This window comes from Oreochromis aureus, linkage group 8, assembly GCF_013358895.1.
Source record: "Oreochromis aureus strain Israel breed Guangdong linkage group 8, ZZ_aureus, whole genome shotgun sequence".
NCBI lineage: Eukaryota > Metazoa > Chordata > Actinopteri > Cichliformes > Cichlidae > Oreochromis > Oreochromis aureus.
The window spans coordinates 9,032,198-9,056,597 of record NC_052949.1 but is presented as its reverse complement, the minus strand read 5'-3'; the positions used below and the strand labels follow the sequence as shown (position 1 = coordinate 9,056,597).

The window sequence follows — 24,400 nt, the reverse complement described above, 5'->3', positions numbered from 1 at the left end:
TCTAATCTAGAATCAGGAATACAGGGTTACTTGTTTTATGTAAGAAAACATAGCTTATCCAGATAAACTTTATGTGATGCAAACATGTAAAATCCATGACAGTACATAATATCTTTCTGATTCAATCACCACTGGTGACTACATCTCAACAGTCTTCTTTCTTTCATTATTTTCTCTCTCTCCTTTTTTCTTTCATTATTGCTGTAATACACCACTGAACAGCCACGACACCACGTATCAAATATTTTCTAGATTGTCCTTTGATCGACCATTTAGGACATGGCCATGGGAACTCTGGGAGTGTGCCGTGGTGTCTGGCACCAAGTTGTTGACAGAACATCCAGTGGGATGTCCTGTCCTGTGGGTTGCAGGACAGCGTCTCTGTGGATCGAGCTTGTTTGATCGGATTGGGATCTGGGGAGTTCACGAGCTGGGTCAAAGCCTTGGGTCTCTGTTGTATTCCAGAGCACTTGTGTGATTGGGTGGGGGCATTGTCCCACTTAATGAGGCCAGTGCTGAGGTTGCAGTGATACTACCATGGGAGATATGCTTGGTCTACAGCAACACTTACGTGGCACCCACATCAATGTCAGGACCCAAGGTTTTCTAGTATTTCTTGTAACAAACGTATCACGTTTATTAAGTTCACTTGCCATTGGTGTTGCAATTAGAGCAATATTGCATGTAAAATTCTTGGAATCAGGTATTCACTGGGAATTCCCACTGTCAGAATATCAGTATCAGGAAATGAAATAACTGCAGAATAAAGGCTCATTTTGGGATTTCTTGGACCCTAGCTCTGTATAAATGGGCTCTAGAGATTCCTAACGTTTCCTGCAGCTGTCAGAGCACCGTGCATGCTGTATGTTGATGAGAGGGTGTTTGTTTACTACATTAATTTTACCCACTAATTCAGGCTCCCTAATTAGTGCAGTGGAATTAGTTTCAAAGGTGTTTTAGAAAAAAAAACAAAGTTCAAGCTAGGAGGCTTTTAAAAAAAATTAATAATTCTCACATACTAATCAATAATACCAAAAATGACTATTGGATTAGATATTCCTTTTTTCTCAGTAATGATACCAATAACGCTGTTTTTACCTCCTCCACTTGCACACAGGGAAGCACACAGCCTCTTCCCTCATTAGCAGCTTAAGTAGTTTTCACAACATGAAACAACACTTTAGGAGGAATTTAGGGGAGGTCAGTACTCAGTAACACTGTGTTCCAACAACACTGAAGTATTAGTTATCATAAGTGTTAACCACAAGCCAGTGTTCTCCTAGTTATGGTGTTGGTCCCAAGCCCAGATAACTGGGATGTTTGCATCAGTAAGAACATCTGGTATAAAATCTTTGCCAAATCAAACATACAGATACAAATTGCTGTGGAAGCTCCTGTAGAAGTAAGTGAACAGCTGAAAGCATCTTTATCCAATAACCACATTGGCTGTCAAGTTATCATTAGGCAGTGCCTGATGGCTGCGGCCAAAAACAAACGAGCTAGGCAAAAATGCTATCAGTGCTACCTGTTGGTAACGTCAATTTTAAAAAAAAAAGTTTTGCCCCTGTGGTATCAAAATCATATTAAGCATTGAATAATTTCATGGGTATCAGTATTGAGCTTCTTGTATTTTAAGAACCCTACAAACAAGACATGCTGATAACTTTCTGATGATGATGATCCTCATCCCATCAACTAGTTCCAATCTGCTTATTCCCCTCGAGAATAGAGGGACGCTGTCATATCCCAGCTGAGAGAGAGAACGGACTTACACATCAGCTTAACATGTAGTCCAGTATTTGATTGATAATGTTAAAAACAAACATTACTGCAGACTGTGAAATAAGCCCACTTATAGGCTTATGAGAACTCAGTTGTGTGTCAGTGTTTTCCCCATTGTTATAGAGAAATTACATAGAAAAATAACATTTTAATTTGTGATGACAGATTGTGCAGCAATTAATCGGCTAAAAGGCCACATGAGAGTTTTGATTGTTCCACTATTGTAGCATCAGCAGAGAGGTGAAAAGTTCAGTACAAAAAGTAGCTTCCTACTTTAGCTATGATTAATTTGATCAGTTCTCAGAGGGCAGCAGGCTTGAAATATTCTGTACTTATTAGGCAAAAATATGACAAAAAACAACAACAGTAAAAAAAAAAAAAAAAAAACAACAACAACCAAAAAAACCCAATGATTATTTTATATGAGATATCGTATATTGGGTATGTTTTGTTTGTTTGTTTGTTTAATAGTCAAATTAACCAGAAACCATTCTTTTTATACTTCTCATTGTTCTTGTATTTCACAGCAGTTTGATTGTTTTTTTCTTAATAGTGTATGGCAAGAGGAATTTGGATTCATGTTGTCGTGTTGATGCTGAAGCAGGCCTACCTAAGTCCCAGTGAGAGAGTTTATCACACATGGAAGAGCTGCACTCCATCTGGAAATTTCCATAATAATAAAAAACCCGTGCATGCACTACCATGCTCATTCGCTCGAACTGTGCATGTGAATATATATCTTAAAAAAAAAAAAGTGCATAAACATCCAAGGATCTTGGGAAAATGTGTGTACACACTTACTGACAAACTGCTGTCTGACATATTCACATTTTCACAATTATATTTGACTGACTGCGTCTTGTCTAAAACAAGGCATGTGATTTTTATAATTCATTTAAAAAGACCAATACACAGTCCGTTGTTGTGTGTTAAGTTTAGACACATTGTGGCCTTCTCTTGTGTTCACATCCTTTGTGTGTCATAATCATACCCTTGCTGCCAATCTGGAGCAGACACACCCACTCCCTCAACTTCCTAACCACACGTACACACAGACACTCGCACACAAACACACTGCTAATCTCTTTTTCCAGAGATTACACTGGTAAATGAACACTTGACCTGCTCTCTAGTCATATGATCCACCCAGTCTATTTCCATCTTTTGCAGCTATCCTCTGGTTTCCCCTACACCACCTTTAACATTTTGAGGTATATGTACATTAAACCCATTACTGACTTTGTGTGTGTGAGCTTGAATTAATATCATTTCAAGCAAAATTCAGCAAGCATTGTGTAAACAGTTTATTATTCACTCTGGTAGAAGGAAATGAAAAAGTAAATTATGAAAGTTTATGACAGATTTGCAAGTTAATTTTACATTCACATTCATGCATAAAGCACTGAGTTATGGCCAAACTAAGAGTTAAAGAATTTTTAATTTTCACTTTTAATCCTCTAGCTATTGGAGATGCAGTGTAATTTCTTTTAAATTACAAATATGCGCCAGAATATGAACATCTTTTGATCCACAGGCTCTAATAATGTTACGCAAAAAACAGCTCTTACCCATGAAGATATAAAATTTTCTCTCAGTACAATATTAATCTTACTGTGTAACATTCGAATTGTAAAATGAACATTATGTGTGATAATTAAGAATATTGCCTACATTTTCCACTTCAGATGTTAACGAAGGTCAGTATGTGTTTGTTTATTTGCCTTTTATTTCACATATTTGAAATATAATCAGCTGTTCTTTGTCTGTGGCTTTCAGTTGAAGTATGCTGCTTGGGGGGCTAAAGTGCTAGTTTTTAGCATCCAAAAAACACAACAATTTACATCAATGATTCACTGGAAACAAAAGCCTCTTTTCTATTACTACCTAATCGGATTGACTCGCCACTGATCGATTGCTTTTTCATTACAATCCACTGATACCTAACCTGCGTGGTTGTTGTGAAAGCAACGCATCCCAGCCTCCCCCGACGTCATTAATATGCGACACGACCGCTACAAAAAAGGTGAACGTTGAGGCAAGAATATACCTGCTGCTCGGTCTGTGGCTTTTCGTCAGACTCAGATGAACACCGTTGGTTTTTTGTAGCTATTTCCCTTATTGTCGGGCTTAAAAAATTGCGGTTTAATTTTAGTGAACTCGAAGCTCTCATGACTCATCGAGTGAGGCTACTGTCCAACCAATCGGTGGCATGTAGCCTGACGACTTCACATTTTAGTACCTGCTCTGATTGCTTGGAACACCTGGTGAGCAGGTACTAAGAAAGTACCTGGTGCCAGGTACTATGACCTAATGGAAAACCCCCCAAACTGTGGCAAACCGCACTGAGTTGATCCAACTAGCGTAGGGTTTTTTTTAATGATAGAGAAGACAAATATGCTCCAATTACAAATATTCACATTTTATTTTAAAAATGAAAGAATTTCAAATTAGTTTTTAATGGCGCCATGGACCTCAGCGCTCTGGCCCAGAGATAAATGGCTACTGCGCCCAGGCAGTAAACACTTTTCTTTGCAGGCCACAGAAACTGAATGTTAACATGATTGGCTGAAAGACTTGAGGGTGGCTTTAGGTCTGATACCGGCTCATTTTCACCTGGAGAGGTTGGATTTGTTAAATTGTTGACCTAGCTAAAATGAACTGACAAAATGTCACAATATGCAGATGACATTGGATAATATTTTTCTATCATGTGCTGCACAAATTAAAAACATGCAACATCACAGAGCTTTTGTAAATATAAGGAAGCTTAGAAAACATCAGTAAAATGGCCAGTGTGCGACCACCGACCATTACAATCAATATAATAACAGAAAACTGACAAATATGAAGCAAAACTTAAAGAAAAAAGTCTTATTGTTCATCACTCCCAATTTAAACACAATGGTTTATTTCTGGAATAAATCTAATAAGGATAAATTGCCTTTCAAGGGGTCAAACTGCATATTTATTGCTATGGGCACCTAAAGCCCAGGAGCCTACAAACTTATTAAGATGAATGATTGATATGCCAGGAGCATGAAGTGTGTTGGAGAGGTGGGACACATTTAACCCAGTGTTACTTTGATAATTAACAGCACCTCTCAGCTTTGATTCAGAGCGTCTCTGATGGCCGCAGATGAAACCAGCACGCTATCTATTCTGTCCTACCTATTAAGTACTGGGTGAGTGTTTGTGTGGAGATCCTTATTTGCTATGTGAAAGCCCACCTGGTTTAATCAAAGGCTCAAGGATATTGATTAAATAGGAAATGATCTTCAAACAGCAAATGCAAAGTTGAGTTGTACTATGAATGCATGCCAAACAGGTTTTAATTAAAGTGACAACCATTTTAGAAGACCAAGTGCAAAGAAATATAATCTTTTTTACATTTGTTTATTTTTTTTTATATATTTTTACTTTTCAAGAAAGGCTTTTATTTTAAAATTGATTCTTCAATTGATATACAGTGGGTTGACACTGATTAGGTACACCTTGCTAGTACTGGGTTGCAAACCCTTTTGCCTTCCAAACTTCCTTAATTCTTTGTGATTGCTCTGCACAGTTGTTCCCTGAGCCTGGAAGTACCAGAGGTTTCTTCCTGTTAAAAAGGAGTTTTTCCTTCCCACTGTTGCCAAGAGTTCGCTCAAAGGGCATTGTTTGACTGCTGGAGTTTTTTCTCTGTTATTATATGGTCTATACCTTAAAATTTAAAGAACATTTATGTGACTATTGTTGTGAATTGGCGCTATATAAATAAAACTGAATTGAACTGAATTGATTTGTGCATCCATAACGTGAATCTCCTGTTCCATCACATCCCAAAGGTGCTCTTTGGGACTGTTCAAGAAGCTAGTTTTAGATGATTTGAACTTTGAGACATGGCTTGTTTTTCTGCTGTAACCAGTCATCAGAAGATGATTACACTATGGTCATAAAGAAATGGACAACAATCCTCAGGTAGGCTGTGGTGTTTAAACAATGTTCAGTTGTTAGTAGGGAGCCCATCCTGTATCGAGAAAATTGGCGTTGAGAAAATCGAAAAATGCTGGTGTTAAACCAACAGCATTTTAGCTTGACCTGTTCACACAAAGCAGGATGAATCATGTTTCTTTGTTTTTAAGTTCTCACCCTACTGTACCACCTTATGTCCTGGCAGAAATTGAGACTAATCATACCTAGCAATGTTACTTCAATCTTCTGTTGTCCAATTTTGTTGAGCTTGTGTGAACTGTAGCCTAATTTTCCTGTTCTTAGCTGACAGGAGAGATGCTTCAAGGTTCGATATGTTGTGCATTCAGAGATGCTCTTCTGCATACCTTGGCTGTAATGAGTGGTTATTTGAATAACATTTGTCATCTTATCATCAAAGCAGTCTGACTCTGACATCTGATATAGGCAGGGTTTTTTCAGCAAGAGAACCGCTGCTCACTGGATATTTTCTCTTTTTTGTACCATTCTCTGTCAACCCTAGAGATGATTGTGTGGGACAATAAAAAATCTGCACTTTCTATAATGCTAAAACCAGCCAGTCTGTCACCAACAACCATGCATTGTTCAAGGTATTTAAATGACATTTCTTCCCCATTCTAAATCACGGTTTAGAATGGGAACTTCAACAGGCCACCTTGAGCATTTCTTCATACCTAAATGCGCTGAGTTGCTGGCATGTGACTGAGCAGTTGAACAGATGTACCTAGCAAAGTGGTGAATGAGTGTATTTCAATACTTTTGGATTATATTATATGTATTGCTTTTATTACTCTTCCTGGTAATGACAATTTGCATAAATGAAGAGTTTGATGTAATTTCAGTTCTATGGCTTTATTTTATCAGTTCATTTTAAGTTAATATCGGACATAATTAAAAACAAAATGCCAGTTTTTGACTTTATCTTGTTTTTAATCTGCTGTATCTTAATGGGAGGGGGGCAACAGCCCACGTTTTCGGAATTAAAATCGTATACCAATCCAGGTCAATGGTCAACATTTCAAATGTGCTTAGTGACGATGTGCTGTTGAAATAAGTGCATTATTTGAAATCCACTCAAGAGTTATTGTAGCAGTTTCACATCTTGCATTTCTGGGGTTAGTCTGATGACATCACACCACATGGAGAGAGGTTGGCTGAAGTAATGAGGTGCAACGTAATGTAATCCCAGTAATGAGAGCTGAGGACATGTGTGACAGTTTTGGAATCCTGCTTACACTGTGTGTGTGTGTGTGTGTGTGTGTGTGTGTGTGTGTGTGTGTGTGTGTGTGTGTGTGTGTGTGTGTGTGTGTGTGTGTGTGTGTGTGTGTGTGTGTGTGCTGAATCAGAAATGTATAGAGATGGGGAGGTGATTACAGTCATGACACTGGGGATTGGATTTTGGAGGATTACATGCACGCACACTCTGACACACACACACAGTTTTCCTGACGACACAAGTCTAAATGCAGGGCTAATACTGTCATACAAAGGGGTCAGAGAGGGAGACAGACCAGGAGAGGGAAGTAAGGGATGGATATGTACTGGGGGATCATGAGGCATTATGTCAAAAGCATCACAAAAGTAAAGCAGCTTGTATATTTGACTGCTGCTCTCTTCCCTTTCCTTTTCTCTTCTTCTCCCACCCTCCTCCTCCTTTCCAGGCAGTAGCCTGCCAACATGGCCCTTCCCAGGGGACATCCTCCTCCTTCCCCCTGGCCCCCTCTCTTCCTCCTTCTCCTCTTCCTTCTCCTCCTTATCTCCTCCCCGCTTCCTCTGCAGGCTCGGCCGCTCCTCCTGCACCCGTCCATCAATGTGGCGGTGGTGTTCAGCGGCTCTAGCTACCAGAATGAGGTTAGAGGTCGTCTCAGTGGAGAGAACTTTGTCGACCTGCCCGTAGTGGTCAGCCCTGTAACGGTGCTGGTCAATGACACCAACCCTCGTGACCTGCTGACACGTCTCTGCGATACCATGGCAACGGAAAAGCTGCACGGTGTGGTGTTTGAGGATGATGTGGGCTCGGGTACCGGTGCTCAGGTAAGAATAATTTATGCATTTTTGTGTTTTCTGATCCGACATCCTCTCCAGAGTCATGGTGTTCAGTCACCCAGATCCATTTCCTAAAGCTGCACGAGGCAAGACTTTATGTAAAAAAAGCATCTGTCCTGTCCTAAATCACAAAGAGGAACAAATTGAGATGCCAAGCGTGTACTACATGCTTACTTTTACTTGCTGTCTTTGATTTAATGCAACATCTCTTCCCTTTACGATCTGAAACCCTACCAACACCATAATTTAATTTCTGCAAAGCATTATTTTAAAGGATTTATTAACCTTAAAAAGGCATTGTTCTCAGGTTAAATCAAGTCGTAGGAAAAAGTATAGCTAGCATAGAGTTACCAAAAAATTACCCAAAGATTTTTTTGTCAGAAAAATCACTTAAAAGGATTTTGCTGAAAAAAGTAAAATGCTTTATGAGTACATTTAAACAGAAGTAAAACAGTGGCTTATTACTTGAGATACTTTTTAGTGATAATACCATAGAATTAGAGCTTGCATTTAATTGTTAGCACATATTCTTTTACTAATAAAGACCAAGGTCTCTCATTTACTATTAAACTATTGCCATAACGTCAACAACAGCCAGTAAAAACCAGATCAAAGGGCACCTCAAAGAAAACTGTGGCAAAAGAGAATCTACTGTGGAAACACACATGGGTAGTAATGGTACATGCAGGTTTTGGCTGCTACATGCTCTGTTTTGGACTTTTTTGCTGCTATTTTAATGCAACCATTTTCCCTTCATAGATGCTTGGATAGCTGAGCAACTTTGCACTTCACAGTCACATTCTTCTTCTTTTGCAAACATCCATCCATCCATCCATCCATCCATCCAGGTCAGGTTTGTGGTAGGGTTAGAGCCTGTGCCATTAAAATTAAAAATTGTTGCCCCCCAAGTTTCGGCTACTGATCTAGTCACAAGAAGTCACAGCAGCACAAAGGTCCACATGGCTGAGTTGGCAGATTTTATGACCTCCTCTATTAGTAATTTTAATAAAAATTCTGAGTGTAGTACAATAATAATTACATGAAAACAAAACTGGAGCTCTACGAGGTTTGAAAGCATTACCTTTTTAAAACATCTGCAAGACTTGTTATTAATGCCTGTTCAGGTTTGCCTGCCAAAATTGTTGCTTTTCAGGTGTCATTTTGATTTAAACAACAAAATGTTTAAAAGTTGGCCGTTAATCTGGCAATCGATCAGTTTCTGGATTGAATATGAATTTCACATCCTGGTGTTTTGATCACTACTAACTGGTCAAACTATATTAATAAATATGAGTTATTCTGGTGCAACACTTTTATCTTCTTTTATTCAAATATGAAATCTGTTTGTTTTCATCTTTCAGGTGGCAGAAGTAGCACAGATCTTGGACTTCCTCTCCACACAGACAGCTCTGCCAATTGTGGGCATCAGTGGTGGGTCTGCAGTCGTCATACCGTATAAGGTACTGTCAAAACAACGAGACTTTTCAATCTTCTCAAAGCTGTCCCACCACCAGGATCGAGCCTAAATTGGGCCTTCTCACCACACTCGTGAATCCATTTCACTCAGAGGTATTAAAATAATACTAGTCACATATGTATAATGAGGGAAAAACAACTTCTTGGTATAAGATGAACAACAACTTGTAATATAAATCCTGTCAGCAGCAGCACTCGCTCTTCACAGCCTCCTGTCTTAGTCAGAACTCTTTTGCACCGGCATCACTCAGCTTAAAACAACTTAAGTAGGTCAGAGCGGTGAAACCTACTTTGGCAAGCAACTCGCTGCATGCAAATATTTGGATATGAGCAATACAGATGGGTGAATTATCAGCGGTGACTAGAGCCTTCGACCCTCATCATCTCGTCTAATCCGTGGCTGGGAAAAGTCTTGAGTTGTGGGAAAGGAAACCTCGTAAGGGGAGACAAGTGCTACGGGTGATCTGTGCTTCAATCAATCATGTCTACACAGTCGAAGACCAGCAGGTTTTTCCCGCTATGATTTAGCATGTATCTCATTGATGAATAGAAATGGAGAGCAGCGAGCTGTGTAGTTAGATTGTAAAGAAGAGATTGATGACACCAGATGGATTCTTAATCTTTACTTTTTCTCCACTTTGTGGTGGGAATGTGGCTCCGTCTCTTCTTCCTTTCACACTAAGCTTTCGGCTCATCTCCCCTTCCTTCCTTTAATTGCTTAACTGCTATCTCCAACACCTTGTATTTATAGAAACAACTCTCAAACACATGCAAATGAATACTGTCACATATGAGAAGTACACACACAGACACGCACACACACATGCACACAGTCAAATGGGTTCATTCCTACACCTATCAACCAATCGAAACTTGTATAGCCCTGTGGCTATGAATTCCACCCCCAGCAACATTTCGTAAACCATAGTAATTGTATTTATCATCTTCCTGTTGATCAAAAGGTATCTGCAGATGTCTCGTCATAGATAGGCATTAAACAGGAGGAGTTGTAACTGCAGGAGAGTGATTGATTTGCTGTATTTTGATGGCAGAGCGAGTGAGTAAGAGACAGACAGAAGAGAAAGATGCCTCGATGAAGCTTGGCTGACAGGTGCCCAAAGGCAGTGTTTTACTGTCTCATAGTTGAGTCTCTTTTGTGAGTGAAATAGTCCTCCTTGTTTCCATAATTCTCTCTCTTCCTTCCCCCCCCCCGTTGGTTAGTTCACTTCTAACCCTGTCTCTTTCCCCCATGCATTTCATATTTTGCTTTGGTCTCTCTACACCTTCACTGCTTTCTTCTTTTTCTCCATCACCTTCACTCCCTGAATCTGCTTTTTTTTGTGCATGCTGGCAGAGTCTATTAAGACTGTGGCTTGAAGTAAGCCAGAGGCCTGTGCTCCTTTTTGCTCACTTGGAGCTCTAGGACAGCATTAAACTGTTAATTAGACCCTTCAGGAGGCTGAAGCACCCTGTAGCGCTCACCATTTATCCCCGAATCCAAACCATTCACTCATCTTTTCCCTCAATTTTTTCTGTCCCTCAGAAAACTTCTCCAAGCCATTTACCCCAGATCTGCTTTTAACACACATGTCACACAGTTCTTCTGCTGCCTCCAGAATATTTTTGTCAAATTTCATCATCGATCACCGGTCTCTGGTTGGTAATTTGCAGAGCCAATCACAAAACCTGTCAACTTGACAGCGAGAAAACACAAACAAGCAGGTGTGACGTTGCCCCTGAGAAGCCCAAAGTGTTGAGTGGTGGTTCTCTGTAGAGCACAAAGAGAAAAGCATTTTCCTGTGGCCTGCATGTCGAAGGCATTATTTTACCCTTATCCTCACACTCCTCTTCAGTCGCTCTCTCTCTTATATGCTCCTTTGTTGTCAGTAAGAAAAAAAAAAAAAGCTTGTCAGAGGTGTCTGGTACAATGGGACAGGTGGGCTGGATGGAGAAAGACATGCCCGTGAGTGCATGATTCTGTTAAGGGATAAAAGAGCTCAATAGTGCTTGATTATCAATAGGCCTGATGATGATGAATATCTTTGATAGTGGGTTTAAAAAGAAGCAGCAGCCGCCCGAGCCGCCTATTTATGGTTCCTGTCTCAGTGATCTTTCTATGGTGAACAACAAGGAAGGAGGGAATGAGACAAAGATGAAAAGATTGAAGGCTGGAGAGGAAGTGTGTCTTTTGTCAGACGGCACATACATCACGCGAAAGCGAAGAAGAGGAAATTAAAGCTTAAGGAAGCGCTGAAAAACAGCATAAAGGCTGTTCAATAGGGCCTGCGAGGGAAGGAGGGAAAAAAAATGTAGTGACGTGTCTCTCGGAGGAGTTAGAAATCAGAGATTGAGTGCTTTTTCTGTTTGTGTGTTCTTGGTTGGCTGGTTGTCAGTCACTGCAGTGTGCTGGGTGATCATTAGAGGGTGCTACTTCCAGATGTCGAGTCGTGGGAGCAGTGGAGCAGGAGGCGACAGAGAGGAGAGAGGACATGAGGATGGGGGGCAGGAGCACGGTGCCAACGAGGCTGCAGGGGGAACAACAAGAAACTTTAATAACAAAAAAACTTTAATTCAGTTGGAATAAAATTCTAATCTGATATATGAATATTCTAATTATGATGGCAGTGATTGCGATAATAATTGTATTCAGTCTGAGGAAAAGATGCATCTTCAGAGTTGATGGGTTTTATGTTTTCAGAAACGTCACATGGCCAAAAGTATGCAGACAACACCAAAATATCAGACAATCCAAGTGTTAAACATGGGTTTTGTTAAGGGTGTTTTATCAAAATATGGTTATGAATACCCCAAAACATAGGGTTGGGTGTATGAGCCCAAGGGCATCAAAACAAAGCAAAGATGAAAACTAGCCCAAAGAGAAGTTCAGGGTTCTGGCTGCTGGGCCGGGGTCGGCGTGCACTCAGCTTTATAATGACTTTGGGCTCTCAGCTAGCTTTGCATTAGCATCCTGTCTGTGCAGATGGCTATAAAGAGTCAACGTGTTCGCCTTATAATGCAGTCGTTTCTGTTCTGGATGCAGTTTGCACTTTAGTATAACGCTCTGATCTTTTGGGGCAATAGAAATAAAAATAATGTTAGTATCTCCAATCCTCAATAGCTGCAAAAAATGCCTGACTTTTTTTTCTCTCTTTCTATCGGCCGTGCTGATAACTGATCAACTGATATGTAATTACTAAATTTAGTTCAGTAGCGTGTTACATTACAATGTTACTAAAAATGTAATGTGATTACAGTATGTGTTACACCTAACACTGCCACTACATAATAGTTGTGTGTTAGCTGCAAATGTATATGCAACAGTAATCTGGTTTCTCCAGCTATACTCTGAAAGTTTGTCCATGTTTCTGAAATGACCCTGTGCAACAACGACACGGGATGATTACCGGAATGGTGATGTCCACGTAAAAGCATTCTGTATTGATTATTACACTCTAAACAATGAATCGGCTTCATAAAATAACTATTAATCGTATAGGTTAATTAATTAGCAGATCAGGAGATTAACTGTTTTGAGGATTTAGATAACATTTTGAAGCCTGGCTGCAGAGGTTTGCTCCAATTGGCATCAGTGTTGCTGACGCCAGGAGAGTCTGTTGGGGCCCAAGGCAAAAATTCACAGGGGAGTCCCCCAACCAGAGTTCACCGTCACTGTGTTATAAATAAATACATAACTAAATAACTAACTAACTAAATAAAATAAATGTAAGGGATTTTTTTTTGGCTTAACAGAAAATGACAAAAAAGCAGCATATCAGGTAATTTGGAATCCTTACAGTGCACATACAGTATAATCAATCATTTGGAGGGGGCACCCTATCCTTCTCTTTTGCTGCTGGTGTTATAAATTTAATGATTCTGAGAAAAGATAACAAAGAGACACTGTATAAGATTCTTATACCAGTAACATATTAATACCTTTAAATTATATTTGAGCACAAATTCAACTTTTGAATGTTGTTCTTGGGCACAGATTCACAATATAGCTCTACTTTTTACATCTTTTTGATAGAACTGTAATAGTTCCAGTACAAAGGATACAAACTTATGTGCTGGGGACTGCACTACAGATACAGAAAAGACAATAAAAGACACACACAATAATGTATACACTATAATTTACACGGATATTTCTTAGTAACTTATAAAATTTAGATGCAAAGAAATTTGTTACTAAGTTCTGTCAAACCTTGGCATTTAGCTCAAATGCAACTTTAATGTTAACTAAAAAAGATTTCATAAAAATGTAATTCTCCAAATCACTCAGTTACTGGTGTCCTACAGAAAAAGGGGCAAAACATTACTCTACAAATGGCAGAGACCATCTTCAGTTCAGCAACAATGCCTAAGGCCAAGTTGAGTGGTTATATTGTTAACACTGTACTAGCGTCTATATTCTTTCACACATATTCCCATATGGATTTAGGTGGGGCTCTATGGTGGCTCTAAACGTCATTCACTGCAACTGAAGAAAACACCAGTAAATAGAAAAATACTGCAAAAGCACACAAAACACAATGCAAGTTTAATAAAACACATGAACAACATTTTTCTATTTGCTGGTTTTTTAAGTTGCAATCCGTTTGACCTCTCAGGGCCACTGTAGGGCTCAGAGTGTTAGTGGCAAACTCTGTACGATTTCTCAGCCCTCAGGGGCCCCGTGTTGCTCTGGAGCCGCAAGCAGCTGAATGCTTTGAGCTTCGGTGAGGGGCACTGCATGCCACCAGCAGTGTTGGGGTCTGGCTCTCAGCTGATGTTCTAGTACATCATAGAAGTGCTGGATAGGGTTGAGGTCAGGGCTCAATGCCTGTCCACACTGTTGTCTATAATAAAGCGAAGCCTGCTAGCTAGGTCAGCCCGCTCAAGCTGCATTATGTCATAGACACGTAACATGCCTGACTCTCCCAATTTGGTGGTGAATTAAAGCTGCAAAATGTCCCATCCCTCTCTCTGCTGCTCCACATCACTACCTGCTATTTCAATCCCTCCACCATCCCAGCAGCCACATGCAGGCACCAGGGGAGTATTTACTTATAACTCCCCAATTTCCTTCCCAATTTGCAGAAGGTATGTCACCAGAATCAGTAATTTTTATACTTGATACGTTTCAATACCAAAATTCTAAAAACACAACTGTACTTTTTTTTAAATCACCTGCAAGTGTTCTCGTCTGTCATCACTGCATTCACAAGAAATATTAGACATAACCATAGCAAAATCCCCAGTGGAAGATTGTAACCAGTGAGCCACGATAGCGCCACCCCAACTCGTTGATAAGAAAGCCATTAAGAACTGGGTTTCTCAGCGAGTCCTGTCAACAAAATATAATTAAAATGGTCTGCCACTAGCATATTGGTAACTGAACTTACTTATTTTACCATGGTATCAAATTCGCTATTGAAAATTGTGTAATTCTACTGGTATTGACAGTGACTACTAATTCTCTTATCTCCTATTTCTGGTATCATGACATCCCTAACATTACTTTAATATTCTTAAATCCCCATAATGTAATTTACTTTACCATTAATTCTCCAAGTGTCTTGACACCGGAAAGATGATAGTAGAGAGCACGCGATAACAAGTCAGTTCAAAATCCACTATGGGTGATAATGGGTTAGAGTCTGGCTAATGTGTAGGCAAAATATATGATTCACGTAATTTTCAGAACCTTTAAATTGATCCAGGAAGCAAACAAAAGGCAAATACTTCATACAAAGAAAAGACATGTAAAAACATGAGGCATAGGGACATATTACGTCCACAGCAAAGTGGACATAATAGCAATGACGTGATAGAAAAACTATCACCTCATCTCATCTCAAAAAATGTCTTTCTGAAAAAAACAAAACAAATAGTTTTCACTTGACATAAATATAAAGAGCATCATTGCTTCTGTAAATTGGGTTGAGTTCGCTCTTAAAATAATGACAGAGGATAGTAAATTATTTTAATAGCTGCCGTGAAACATTTTGGGAAAGGAGGAATTAATTAACTACAGATGACAGCTCTTATCTGCTCTCGTGAAGCACTATTAAATCTCTCTGTTTTGCGCCATAAATGTTTGATCACTCACAAACAAGCTTTTGTTTGTTACAGTTACAAACATCAAATAATGAGCGACTGCGCTGGCAGGCGATGATACGGTCTGGAATTTAAAAAAAAAAAAGAAAAGCTGACAGCTTTATGTGGATGCCAGTAAACACGGACAAAAGTGCCTTTTAACTGTGAACATGATGGATTTTTGAAGCAAAGAAAGCGTTGAGTTCGAGCATTCGAGCATATAAGATCATCTATTACAATTTGAGGCTGTCAGTGGAAGATTATATTCAAGGGTTACCATCTGAGGACTGGCTGCAGTCTAAGGTCACACGCTGGTCGTGATTTTGGTTCAAAGTGATGATATGAGCCAGACAACTGTTACTGGATCACAGTGTACGTTTCTTTTTTAGGGGTTTGTTTCTGCTGCCAGACTGACCCGCTTTCTCTGTCTGTCCTTCTGCACCTCTGTTTCCTCTCTCCACCGCCTCCCTTCTGGCTCTCCCTCGGCCTCATGATCCAGAAACCACAGCACTCCATAAACAGGTCACGAGAAGCGCAGAGCTGCTGCATTCACGCTGGATACGGTTTTCCAATGCTGGGAATGAAATCACATTAATGGCCAAATTTAACGAGTATGACCCAATAATTTCTAAAAGGCAGTCGGTCAAACTAGTAATAAAAGTATTTCAGTAGTTTAATACTTTTCCTGACATCATGAAGAGATAAATGTCACTATATAAAGGACAAGTAAGTCCCCTAAAACCATTTCCATCAACTTCCATCGATTGTGTTAACGGTGCTTGATTTCTTCCGCCAACCCCAATGCACCAAAAGATAATCTGATTCTGTCTCTGATGCTCAAGTCATCACAACTACTTTTGAAATACTGCCTGAGATAATTTCTTTTGAAGATATAGTCCCTTTCAAGAGAGAAGCTGTCACCAAGACCATGTCTTCAAAAATATATCTGTGATTATGGTGGCTTTAATGTCGGATAACTTAATGAAAAAAAAAAATTTGACGACAGCCTCCTTTCTTTCCTTTTTTTGTTTGTACATCGGCCTTAGTATGTTTATAAAGATACATCAATTTTTACCTTTAACAAGGAAAATTTTCATTGTAAGAAGTCCCAAAGGTGTAGACTGAAATGATCATGGTTAAAAAACACATTTACGCTTTGTCAAAACATTACACCCAGACAAGAGGGTGTTAAATTTTGCCACATTTTTTAACCAAATTCGAGCAAAAGAACTGTGGTATGTATCATAAATTCAGGGGGTCAGGTAGGAACTAATTTTTTATGGAATGAAAAATTAAACAAAAAATGCAAAACCTTTGCAGGTTACTGGCATGATTTGTGCCTGTTTGTCCTTTCATAAGCACGGCTCACTCATTACAAAGTTGTCTTTTTTTGTGGTGATGATTTTTTTTTTAATCATTCTAGAGGGTATGAAGAGCTACTCAGATTTTCAGAAATAATGTAAATTATATGCCATTGTCTTTGGAGTCAACATGTTAGAAAGCACATTTTATCACTACTGCATCATCAAAATGCCAAAACAGGGAATATCTCATACCCCCAGTGACACTGCAGAGACTATGAGAATCATTGGATTGTGTGGAGCAGGTTGCCCACTAATTGCAGGGTTAGTGGTTAAATCCAGGCCTCTCCATGTGCCAACGTAAGTGTCCTTGGGCTAGACGTATAAGCCCATGTTGCTCCTGCTAACACGCAAGGACCTTTTATCACGGGCATGCTGTTATTGCTGTTTGAAAGGGTGGATGAGAATCATATTTTATAATCTAGCTAGGGTTTGAAGATGGTGTTTGACAGCAAACCATTTACAGAAACACCTTTATTGGGTTTTCCTGTTAAACTGTCACATTCAGTATATTACACATTTGGTGTACCTCCAGAAAAGTGCCTTTATTTTCACTGTAGTTTTTTAAAAATATAGATTTTGAGGGGAGAGCTGGCTTTCATGTCTCATTTTTGTTAAGCTTTGCACTATACACTCACCGGCCACTTTACTAGATTCACCTTCAGTTCCTTCGTTGGACTGGGTTGTGCAATTTTGATGAGGTATGTGAATTGCAGCCTCAGTTTCCTGTTTTTTTCTTTAGTTGACAGAAGTTCTGCTGCTTCATAATTTGAGCTGTTGTGCATTCAGCGATGCTCTTCTGCATACCTTGATTGCAATGCGTGGTTATTTGAGGTACTGTTGTCTTCCTATCAGCTCAAAGTAGTCTGCCTTCGCTGGATATTTTCTCCTTTTTTGGACCAGTCTCTGTAAAGCCTAAAAATGTTTGTGTGGGAAAATCCCAACAGACCAGCAGTTTCTAAAAGGCCAGCCTATGGGACACCAGGAACCAGGCCATGTTCAAAGTCAGTTAAATCCCATTTCTTCCCCTATTTCAATTTCTGCAGATTGTCTTGACCATGTCTCGAGTCTGTGCTATATGATTGGCTGATTAGATGTTTGCTTTAATGGGCAGTTGAACAGGTGCACCTAATAAAGTGCCTTGTGAGTGCAAATACAAGCTGAGAATATTGTTATTTTTATACATATCGATGGAATTTGTGAACTAACTGTGGCCATCAGATGCATTAATGGATGCTAATATTTGGCTGTGATTTGTAGTAGGGGGCTTTGCTAAGCAATTAAAATGGTAAATCTAGCAGACCTGTCTGGGTATTACTGTGTAATACATTTGTGTCCATATGTGAATGAGCATCTATGTGTGCTTGACTGACACCGGTCACTCCACTGAGGGACGGTACTGTACAAAGTTCTCCCCGTGGGAGGAGAGGAGTGTGTAAGCAGCCACCATGTCCACAGTCTCCCTGTCATATTACCATACGCTGCTGCTGCAGTAGGACTGCTAATTACGCTTGTGTGTGACAGCCGCACTGCCAAGGTGGTGAGAACAAGACGGCTGGGAAGTGGAGGATGAAAAGAGGGAGGGTGAACTCTGTCTCTTTGTGTGGGTGTGTCACTGTGAGAGTTAGTCGAGAAGAGGATTTTGTTGTAATTCTCATTTGATTTCACTATGGAGGAGAAAGTGAATGTCTTCAAACATGTTTGATTCTGATGTGACAAACCGAATAGTGATGAAGCACCAACTTGACCGAGGAGGTCATCGTGTTATTAACTTGTTTAATAGCTCAGACACAACTAATTGTATTTTTCTCTTCTAATGATGCACCTCACCGCTGCATAGACATACTAGCTGAAGTGGGGCACTATGGCTAACCAGGACTGCCAATCCACAGCCATTTTTTATTCATTCACTGACAGCCTCAGTATTGCTATTTTTATAGCTATTTTGATGCCTAGCCCAGTCCGTGGTCTGGTAGCATTTCAACTCTGGATAGAGGTGAGTTTCAAACAAGCACAGACAGAGATAAAACTGGTAGAAATTGAGTGAAAGAGAGTCTGGCTGTGATACTCCTGTGGTATTCCTCAGGCTGCAGAACTCTCTTGGGCTTTGCAGAGGCTCTGAGCTGTGAGAGAGGGAAAAGCAACAGGAAGGAGCGATGACAGTTAGTCACCTCTGAGACGAGAACAGACTGAAAAGATCTGAGACCTGGTCCCTAATGGCACTTGACGGTTTAACAGTAGCTCTTCTCTTTCTCATCCACTCTGTTTGCCTTCTTCTCTCGTGCGTTAGATTTTGAGGCTTCCCAATGTTGCATTTTCACTTAGCAAATGTGCATACATGTACTATACCATGCATATATTTTAAAAAGACAATATTGCCCTGATCTGCGTTTTCTTGCACCAACCCCCCCCATTTCCACCCATTATTAAATTAAAACATATCACTACTTATGTCAAGACCCTGCATATTCTTGCACCTGCTTACATCACAGGTCTGCTTATGCCCTGCAGCACCATTAGGCCCCTTAGATCTCCAACTTCTTTTAACTATCACAGACGCGGCTCTAAAAAAAGATAGGGGCACAGTGTCCAGACTGTGGAAATTTTTGGCTAACTCTTTTGTCTGGTTTGGCTGTTTGAATCAAAGTGCAGCCAGTGCTTACTCTGTGTATGAGTGCACTGCTAAGAGGGATTTTGTTCATTTGGAGGTAAACTAGAGTTAGGTGTGAAAATGTATGCTAACACCTAAAACATAAAGAGAGCAGCAGGACTGAATATTTCCACTTCAGAGACATTGAGAGCCAATTTGGGGAATCAATGCCCTGGAAAAAATAAAAGCATTTTTCCTTATAGAACATTTATTCCTATAGGGTGCAGGTATATTTGACAGCTATCTGGTGTTAAGGAACTATTGCTAACTAGTTGCTGCCATATGTGTAAAACTATAAAGGTGTGCTACTGGTCACTTTTTAAACTGCCCAATTAAGGTTTTTAAAGACACTGCTGAAATCTCTAAAGATCTTTTAATTCAAATGCAATCACCCGTGCATCACCCGCTTAAAATGTAGTCCTGTCTTTGTCTTTATTGGCTCTTAATTAATTGGTAATGTAAGACTGTTCCATGGTGACTTTTAACATTGACCATTTTACAGCCGAACAAGGGAACTAATTATTTAAATAGACTGTTCTGCAGCTGTAAAAATGTTAAAAATGTTGCTAAAATGAGGACAGGCGAGCGAGTTCGTGTGAATATCTTGTCAGTTTGGCTTCTGTTGTGACAGGTTCAACACTGTACCAGGATTTTTCGTGTGCTGATTTACTCAGAATATTTTAGTTTTCTCCATGGGTGAAAATATTTCACAACAAATGAAATGAAACCCGTCGGGTACTCGATCTCAACACTTTTTTAAACCTCTGTGACAGCAAGCATGGGCCCCGCTAAAGAAGTCTGCTCTGAGCTGCTGTTGCATCATCCACCTTCAGAACCATGACAACCAGAAGCATTGAATGAAGCACTCTTTTTCATTGCAGGCTGAAGGATCCTCTTTCTTGCAGATGGGAGTCTCCCTGGAGCAGCAGGTCAACTGCATATTCAAGGTATGGAAGTGCATTATGTTAAAGCTGGCAAAAACTTAATTTTTTCAGTTTTGGGGAAAGAAAGTCCTAGTTCATTAAATCTTAAGAGGGATGAGGCTGACAAGTCAATTGCAGATCCCCAATTTGAAATTTGGAGTTTCCATAAACCAATACAATCTGCACTTGGCAGTCAGCAGACTTTTATTTTACAATTGGCAGGTATATTTTTTGATTGATCTTGTCATTACTGTCTTGATGTCAAACCCAAAGTTAAGCTCGATACATTTCTAAACAAAGAGAGGATTCACTTCTGCAGTACAATCATAACAAAACCAAAAGCAACTCAATACAGACAGTATTCAAATTACTTGGACATAACCAATGCAACTTCATGCGTTTGTCGGTGAAGTGCTATTGTGAGGCTTTAAGCTAAGTATTGCGGTTGCTGCCATCGTGGTGTTTCGAAACCTGTAAACCTTATTTTCACTAGCTGACCTTAAAGTCGTGTGTTTACTGAGGTTACAGAGCAGGCATCTGAGGGCCATTTTACCATAGACTTCTGTACACCCAGAAGTCAGATGACAACCTTTCTGCACCTCTGAAGCTTACTAGTTAACACTTTGTCTTAGTTGTTTAATCAAAATGTTAGTAAACTAAAGTTTTAGCCACAAGGAATAATTTCATAGGGAATGGAAACAGTAGGTGACAGGCAAAATCACAGGGAAGCATAGAGCAATGTGAAGTGAATACACAAACAAGGAGACTGAGGTAATGAGCCCAGGGGAAACAAGTGCGGAACACAGAGGGAACAAATAAGAGATGAAGAGACAAGTGAAGAAGAACTCAACAAAAAGCACTGGTGAAAACAGACTATCAAAGGAAAACACAGAAAGAACCAGAAACAGAAACATCTAGGAATCAAGATACTTAGTTTGTTCATTCTTGTTGCCACATTTCTGAAAACCAACATAATGTTAAACAACAACAAGAAGAATTCAGAGTTCACAACAGAAAAACCTTAGTCCAAAAAACAGCACCATGACACTTTGGGAAATCTTTAGCCCTGGAAACCAGTAGTTGCTGAGGGTAAAAGCAAAAGCCTCCTTGTGATTGCTTTGGTCACTTGCAACTTGCAGCAGTTGCACATAGCATGCATAGATCATGTTTGCAGACACTTATAAGGCACTCTCCAAACAATACTGACACTGTGAAAAATGAAAAACCAGAAACGGAGAATGTTTGTCTACAGAGCAAAAGTTGTGTTTTTGGAAACGTGCTGGCTGCAGCAAATTTCACTAACCTTTAGCCTTCCGAAAGCGTTTTCAGACGTGTCGGCATTTTTATGCAAATTACAACTGACTGCTGCAATCTGCTAGCAACTAAAGCAGCAACCTCTTTGTGACCTATTTCACCTAGCAACAGCTTCAAGGCCCACTCACTAACTGTACCTTTTTTCCCCTTGTGATTGGTAGCTCAATGAGGAGAGATCATTTGGAAGAACTTAATATGATTTTTTTGAGATGCAAAATTCAGACATTGATGGCCCATAATAGCAGAACGGAATTCCAGGAGTGGATATTAGGACAGTAGATATATTAATCTACTCATCAAAACATAATATATTTGTCTAAGTTAGGGTTTACTGTTTACTTTTACTACTTATTTACTCTTACCGCACCTTATCGGATGTGACAATATTTTTTCTTGCAGCGGTTATTGATAATTCTGCATGTGTCTGTTTCAGATGATGGAGGAATATGACTGGGGTGAATTTGCGGTGATCACCAGCCTAATGCCGGGCTACGACACCTTTGTGGATATAGTTCAGTCCTACACAGATACTTCTTACTTCTTGTGGAATGTGCAGGATATCATGTCTCTGGAAATGTCCGTTGGAGCAAATGACATGAAGCTCAAACGCATGCTGCAGCAGGTACGATAAGTCACTTTGTAATGTTAAGGAATTAATATTATCTGGGACATTAAATCACAAGCTACTGTTTTCCTGTTTTAATGTGCAATATGCATGAAATGCAGGGGCAGGAAGCAAGTAGCAATTTTAGGAAATTTAACATGAGATGGGGTAAACCCTGGCCAGGTCACCAATCTGTTGTAAGGCTTTCACACAGAGATAGACTAAAATGTTATTAGCTTTGTCTGTTGGCAGACAGCTTTGACATTTTGTCTCTGTTCGAAGTAATGGCACTTGTTCAGGGTGGGTTCCCTGAAGCCTAATGTTTCAAGTTGCAGCGCTAATCTTTTTAACATCAACGTGTAATTTAACACAAAGCACTATGTTTTTGGAGTAGTTTTCAGTGCCCAGAACTGACCAAATAGTGAGCAAAAAGTGAAAAGTACAAAATGAGTGAAAAGGAAAGTAATCAGCCTGCGAGAACAAAGTAAAACACAAACCTCCCAAATGGGAAACAAACTGTGTTCTGGTGGCAGACTTGGAAATTATGCCACAGGCATCCCTCCTGCCTCCATATGCAGGCCGTAATATTGCTTAAAACAGGGAAGTTAGCTCTAGGTGTTCAATATTGCAGCAGCTGGGGAGACAAGGCGTCTCGTGGACACCTTGAGCTTTCCTCTTTAATGAGCGCTGCTTCTTTTGTTGTATGAATATCACATAGAGACAGAAGTAAAACCCTATGTGAGAATCGGTTTTAAGTTCTGTTTTCTTGCGGTTTATGATAACTTAGTAAACCTCTGTTATCCAAGTTAGCTGCTTCTGATGACTTAGTAGTGCAGCGTGCTCAGGATATTCTGATTTATTGTCCATCTGCAGTTGGACTCCCAGGTTCTGCTGGCGTACTGCTCACACGAAGAGGCGCAGTACCTTTTTAAAAATGCCGCTGAGGTGGGTCTGCTGGGGCCAGGCTACATCTGGATCCTCCCCAGTCTGGCCGTGGGCAACCCTGACAGCTCTCCACCTGCCAGCTTCCCTATAGGTGTAATCGGTGTGATTACCGACCAGTGGAGGAAAAGCTTGCGGCAGAGAGTGAGGGAGGGTGTCGCCATCGTAGCCAAAGGGGCAGAGAGTTTCAAGCGGCAATATGGTTTTATCCCCGAGGGACACGGTGACTGCAACAAGCCGGCTAAACACTCAGACAACTACACTCTGTTCAGGTGAAGCAACACTATGCAGGTGATGGTGTTACTCGTTTTTGTTATGTTCCCAAAAGCTTCAATATGTATCATAGTAATCTTTTTTTTGTGATTGCAGATTTTAATAAGCAAAATTTAATCTGCTGATGATTCATGTTTAAGCCCGTCTGTATGACTTTTCCATTAGTATTGCCTGGAATCTTTATAACTTTTAACTCATTTTACTTGTAGAGTGATTAACAGTTTTTTTATTCATTGAAATTTGTGAGCATACGTCACGGACCGAGTATAGCGCCTCTTTAGCATGTGGTCTCAAATGCTAATTAATTTGGATTCATTATAAACAGTCTAGTCTGTCATGGATTAATGTATTAAGAGACAGTGAAATCACTCAGTGGGAACACTCGGCTGTCAGACCAATCACCTGCCGCTATCATCGTCTAATGAGCTACTTCCAGTCTCCTACATTAGATTAAGCTCCCGGGGGGAGCTTTAGATTTAATTAGCAGGTGATCATTGTATGTGCATGCATCCGTGTGAATGAATATGCATATTTTGATTTCTAGAAAGCAGAAGTCAAACTTCCTTGATTGCATACTGTTTATGTTTCTGTTGGGATTAGACACATGCTGAATGTGACTTGGGAGAGAAGAGATCTGTCGTTCAACAACCAAGGCTTCCTCTCAAACCCTTCTATGGTTATCATTTCTTTGGACCGGGACAGAATCTGGGACAAGGTACTGGGAAGCTTTAACTGAATTACACACACTGGCACAGAAACACACCATGAGCAGGGCAAGACAAAATGCATTTGAAATAAAATCTGGGATTTTGTTTCTCCTTCAAAATCTGGATAAATGCTGATAGTTTACACCTGCATCAGGCATCACTTGAAGTTTGACATCATTATTTCAGATCAATAGAATTGTGCATCTTTGTTTCCTGGTGAGGATGGATCCTTCTTTCTGTTTCCTCATAACCATGCCTTGCAGCCAAGGGAG

The 24,400-nt window shown here is 40.0% G+C and overlaps 1 protein-coding gene across 1 annotated transcript in view; it reads left to right on the top strand.

The window, feature by feature from the left end:
* Positions 1 to 24,400, top strand: part of LOC116325986 (glutamate receptor ionotropic, NMDA 2C-like) — a 60,976-nt gene that overhangs the window by 3,197 nt on the left and 33,379 nt on the right. The window contains exons 2-7 of the mRNA XM_031747068.2: positions 7,413 to 7,785; positions 9,159 to 9,257; positions 20,247 to 20,312; positions 22,036 to 22,224; positions 23,080 to 23,420; positions 24,022 to 24,136. Of these exons, the coding sequence (XP_031602928.1) occupies positions 7,429 to 7,785; positions 9,159 to 9,257; positions 20,247 to 20,312; positions 22,036 to 22,224; positions 23,080 to 23,420; positions 24,022 to 24,136 (1,167 nt within the window). The 5' untranslated portion in view covers positions 7,413 to 7,428. The remainder of the gene's footprint in view (positions 1 to 7,412; positions 7,786 to 9,158; positions 9,258 to 20,246; positions 20,313 to 22,035; positions 22,225 to 23,079; positions 23,421 to 24,021; positions 24,137 to 24,400) is intronic.